Consider the following 5748-nt stretch of genomic DNA (forward strand, 5'->3'; position numbering starts at 1 on the left):
GAGAGAGAGAGAGAGAGAGAGAGAGAGAGTGAGAGTGAGAGAGATAAAGAGGGACAGACAGAGAGAGAGATAGAGAGAGAGAGAGAGAGAGTGAGAGAGAGAGAGCGAGAGAGAGGGAGAGTGAGAGATAAAGAGAGCGAGAGAGAGAGATAAAGAGAGACAGACAGACAGACTGACAGAGAGAGAAAGAGAAAGAGAACGAGAGAAAGAGAGAGAGAGAGAGAGAGAGAGAGAGAGAGAGAGAGAGAGAGAGAGAGAGAGAGAGAGAGAGAGAGAGAGTACTAGTCAAAACAACATGTGGGTGTGGTCTTCTATCATGCCACCAAGACCCATCAATTGTCAAAACCTTGTGAGGTCGTTTGTAAACCTTGTGAAAAAGCCCTTGAAAATCCTGTGTAAACCTTAAAAAACCCGTATAACAACCTTGTTAAAATCTTATCGTAAGCATTTGCGAAACATGTGACCATTTTTAAAAAGAAACAAAACCCCGTAAAAACCTCGTGAAGCGCTTGGAACACCGAGTTCAACATTGCTAATTATCCTACATACGTGAGAGAGATACCCGTGAGATAAAAATCGTTCAAATCACACGTGTGTATATCATGTAAATGAGGTCAACCGGAAGGTCATGCTATGCAAATTAGTAATTACATATTCATGAAGAACTACTTTTGCAACAAAATGGCAACTGCCACGAAACCGATTTGTCAACACTGAAAGAATTTTTGAGTGATGAGCTGTTCGAAGACATGTTTGGTGATGACGCGAATGACGAAGTCGATGAAGAAAAAAGCGAGTCATCCATGATTTATGATTTTTCTCCAATAGACTCATTCGTTCAGACAAACAAGAACAAGAACACTCTCCGAAAAAACGGTTTACGATATACGTCGCCTATCGACGTTTATGGCGAAACACGGGGACAAAAGAAACATTAGCACCATCCAACCACAAAAATTATGCAAAATTCTCTGCTCTCTTTTCATGAGTTTGAAAAAACCGGATGGCAAAGAGTATGAACCATCCCCACGCTGAGGGGCCTTCTCAGCAGCATCCATCGACAGTTGAAGTCTAAAAAGTAGACTACTGTGCACCCGTTATAGACGGCCCCGAATTTGCACTTGTAACTGAGAGAAGTCGTGAAGACAAAGCAGAAGATTGTTAAACAGGAAGGTTGTGGCAACTTACCTAACAGGGCTCAACCGCTGAAAGATGAAGATGTTGACAAGCTGTGGCAGACAAAACAGCTCGGAGTCGCAGATCCAGAAGTAATCCTGAATACTCTGTGGTGGCAAAACACAGTCAACTTTGGTCTGCGCAGCGTGACACCTCACAGGCACATGCAGTGAGGAGACGTGTCCTTGCATGAAGACAGTAATGGCAGAGAATATCTCCAATTTTGCGAAAGACAATCCAAAACCAAAGCCAGGGCGACATGTGAAGAAAAGCTGGGATCATCAACCCGAGGTAGATCTACACCAACCACTCTGCACGCCAGTTCCTAGTGCAGAAACTTTCCGAGAATAACGTTCCTCCGACCAAAATAATGCAGCTATCTGGGCACAACAACGTTAAGCAGCATTTCCCAAGAGGAACACCGTGGCTTCAGTCTGATGCTAAACGGCACTGCACCGGTCTCGGAGCTGTTGCCAGTGTCGGCAGACGACACATTGGATTCGCACGGCCACTTCATCTCCAGCCGTCTCCACTGCCACTGCCACAATCACATCCCAGCAAACGCTAACAACACTGTTTGCAAGGCCTGTGCACGTTGGTACCATCAACATCAACCAATATTTGTCCAGTCACCAAACCGAGAAGTGACCATCTGAAAGCTGTCGACTCGCCTGGCTCCGACTTGACTGTCATCCTATCGCGGAAGGATATGCTTTGCTGTTGTTGTTCCTTTTGGTTTCTTTTATCCTGTGGCCACTGCTTTTCTTTTTATCTGGTATATTTTGAAGTGACCATCATTTCGTTGTTCGAATTTATTTAATCAATGTTCAATATTAAACTTAACAGTGTTAACAAAGGCGAACTACTTTGTCCTAGTTTGAGAGTGTGTGTCATGGCGGAGGAATGAATGTCAAATTGAGTAAAGTGGTTTGAAGTTCTAAAGCGGGTTGATCCAAAGGCAATAGCGCTGTCGGTGACTTTTAGTTAGATCTGGCACAGAAGTATATAATGTAGGATAAACAGAATACTACATGGCTTGCTGTGTCGTACCAGATTTACACTCGTTGCTTTTTCAAATAGTGAACAGCTCGCTTTCGCTCGCAGTTCACTATTTAAAAAAACAACTCGTGTAAATCTGGTACGACACAGCAAGCCATGTAGTATTCTCTATGTCTCTTCAACCTTGTTTCTTACAGATTCAAAAATCAAGAAAGGTTCAATGTTTGGAACGCTTAATCCACAACAAAACAACGCATTCACAAGAATGTGTGTGTTTGTGTGTGTGTGTGTGTGTGTGTGTGTGTGTGTGTGTGTGTGTGTGTGTGGGTGTGTGTGTGTGTGTGTGTGTGCGTGCGTGCGTGCGTGTGTGTGTGTGTGTGTGTGTGTGCGTGCGTGTGCGTGCGTGCGTTCGTGTGTGTGCGTGTGCGTGCGTGCGTGTGTGTGTGTGTGTGTGTGTGTGTGTGCGTGCGTGCGTGTGTGTGTGTGTGTGTGTGTGTGTGTGTGTGTGTGTGTGTGTGTGTGTGTGTGTGTGTGCGTTTGTGTGTGTGTGTGTTTGTTTGTGTGTTTATTTTTGGTAAATGACGATATGAGTCTATCTGTTTCTGATTTGTGTGTGTCTCAGGGCGACTCGGGCGGGCCGCTGTCGTGCCAGCTGGAGGGCCGGTGGTACCTGGGCGGGGTGGTGTCGTGGGGGACCGAGGACTGCAACGTCAGCGGCTACCCCAGCGTCTTCACCCGGCTGGCTCCCTACCTGCCTTGGATCCACTCCACCATGCAGCAGCAGCAGCAACAGCAGCAGCAACAACAGCAGTAACGTTTTTGGCTGCAGCCAGAAGCCATAGACTAACTATTCGTCCATGGCTGTTGGACGTTTCTCGCTCATCGTTGAGGGTTTATCTGAAATGGTCTTGTTTTGTTGATTTCTGGTGTCTTCTGCGACGTCGAAATGTGTGGGATAAACCTGCAATGCATCGAGGTGACGTGGGCTTGTTAGCTGATGATGTCATGTTTGACGTCATGCCACTATTGGCTCATGTTAGATTAGTTTGGACAATGAAAAGGGTTTTTCAATTAGGTACACCGTATTCTCAAGAACATATTCTGCTTTAAAGAATCGTGTCTTTTTCAGCTTGAGGATTAGTTATTGTCTTATTTACGAATGCATATTGATATATGCAGATACCAAAGGAGAATTATAATGGGATCGAATGTATCTTCTAAACGTTGCTTAGTAATTTGACCTCAGTCTATTTATTCTCGATTTTTGTTTGTTTATCATTATGAATTTGTGTGTTATTGTTTTTGTTTGCTTGTTTCTTTTTGCCCGTTCTGTTGTTCTTAATCCCCTGATATAACGGCTTTATGGGAACAAGCAAACAAGGACTTACTCACTGAGTCATTTTATTAATCAATCAATGAATTAATCAACACATCAATCAGTGCGTCTAATCAAAAACAAAATATGTAATTCTGTATATAAGCGCAAACGTTGGGAAGGCCACTTAAATAAAACATACCTATGAACCCATACGATTTCGCCGTATTGTGTACGCATGCTTGTCTAGAATACGATCAGTACGGTCAGTGCAAAACAAACATACGACGAGAATAATTCCTAGATTTATCTTCACAAGCGAATCCCGAAGCCGATCCAGTATTTTGACACATGATAACAGTTTGTGTCGGTAAACATTGAAATAAGCATTTGTTTTAAATGGTTTAGTTAACTTAAGTAACGGTGCGACGGAAGCGTGGAATCAGGGATGTTCAAATGCTGTGTTGAATACGCTCATTTTTTTCTAACAAATACCCCAAGTTTGTTTTAGAATACTCCAAGTGCAAAACTTGGGTTCCCAGGTCTGATAACAGCTAAGGGGACTTGCTCGTGTGCTTAGATAAGAAACACGCCAACGCGAAGAAACGTCATACAACTAACATGTTTTGTCAAAACAGGTATGTCCGTGGGTGGACGAGAAAAAAAAAACCACCACAGAAATGAAATATCAAACGTTGTGTGTGGCTTATCACATCGACATGACAGTGTAAACCCAGAGACAAAGAAAGAAACAAGACTTGAACTGAAACTATCATTAGTGCAGTTTTTAGACAAGATAATATAAGATCAGTCAGCTTCGTGCTGCATTGTCCAGTAAGTCCCCCCCCCCCTCCCCCCAATCTACCCCAACCCCCAACTGCTCTTTTTCTTTTTTCTCTCTTCTTTCCCCCACCAGCCCCCCTTCCATTTTGTCTTTCAAACTTGTTTGTTTTAGTTGTAAAAGGATGAGCCTTACACTTGTGTGCTATTGATAGCCTGTATATGCGTCTTGATCATTGTATTCCAGTTTAGTCTGTTCAGTTTGCGCGAAACGTGTGTAATGTGTGTAATGTGTGTAATGTGTGTAATGTGTGTAATGTGTGTAATGTGTGTAATGTGTGTAATGTGTGTAATGTGTGTAATGTGTGTAACGTGTGTAATGTGTGTCTTGTTTTCTTTGATTGTTGCTGTCGTTGTTTAATTGTGGGTTTGTGGCATGGCAGCTCAAATTTTTTATCGAGGTTCTCTCCTCTAGATCCGCCGTGTTTCGCCTAGGGGCTTGCGCTGCCTAGTTGATAGGGTCACCTCGTAGAGGATGTGGTCATAGACCACGCACGGTCGGTCTTGGGATAGGGAAACGTTATGCTAGTCCGGAGGGATTACGCCACAATGGCCACCTCGCGAAGACCCAGGGTCCTAGACTAGGGAGGTCCAAGGGGGAGCACCGGGAGGGCTACCCCTCTACCCGCACCTCCAACACAATCCCTTCCCCTGGTAGCTTCATCCCCAAGGAGGAAACAGAGCTACCTGCAACACCCCGTGGGTTTGTAATTCTGAGGATTTATTGTGTCTTTGATTTGAATTATACCTCCCTTTGTGTTTCGTTCAGTTTTCGACTTCCTTGTCCTTCGTTTGCAAATACCAGAAGACGGTTCGGGTACAAATTGAATTGAAACGAAAAAGGTTTGATATTTTAAGTAAATATATAAAATAATCTTGACGAGGAGTTGTGTTTAAAATTCCGACAGCTCATGTTGTGCGTATCAACCAGTAATAAAAAAATACGCAGATAACCAACCATTGTTTTATCTCTGTGTATGTTTGTGCGTGCGTGTTTATATGTGTGTCTGCGTGTGTGTTTGTGTATGGCTGTGTGTGTGTGTGTGTTTGTGTGTGTGTGTGTGTGTGTGTGTGTGTGTGTATGTGTGTGTGTGTGTGTGTATGCGGTTGTGTGTGTATGCGGCTGTGTGTGCGTGCGTGTGTGTGTTTATATATATATATCTCTGCTGACTTTCAATTGTTTCTTTCACAACTTCTGATTTTTTATATATATATATACGTGTATACGTATGTGTGTGCGTGTGTGTTTGTGTATGCCTGTGTATGTTTGCGTGTAGGTGTGCGTGCGTGCGTGTGTGTGTGTGTATGCGTGTGTCTCTGCTTTATGTGTGTTGAAAGGCACACTCAGCCTCCCGTAAACCATCAGTATCTGGTCACAGACACTGTCAGGCTTCTGCACACAGTACAAACACCCTTTC

General features: G+C 43.7%; 1 protein-coding gene across 1 annotated transcript in view; it reads left to right on the forward strand.

The window, feature by feature from the left end:
- Positions 1-5282, forward strand: part of LOC138981157 (elastase-1-like) — a 59786-nt gene extending 54504 nt beyond the window's left edge. Inside the window, exon 9 of the mRNA XM_070353996.1 lies at positions 2798-5282. Coding sequence (XP_070210097.1) covers positions 2798-2989 — 192 coding nt within the window. The 3' untranslated portion in view covers positions 2990-5282. The remainder of the gene's footprint in view (positions 1-2797) is intronic.
- Positions 5283-5748: the final 466 nt, after the last annotated feature.

The sequence above is a fragment of the Littorina saxatilis genome, linkage group LG12 (assembly GCF_037325665.1).
Source record: "Littorina saxatilis isolate snail1 linkage group LG12, US_GU_Lsax_2.0, whole genome shotgun sequence".
Lineage (NCBI taxonomy): Eukaryota > Metazoa > Mollusca > Gastropoda > Littorinimorpha > Littorinidae > Littorina > Littorina saxatilis.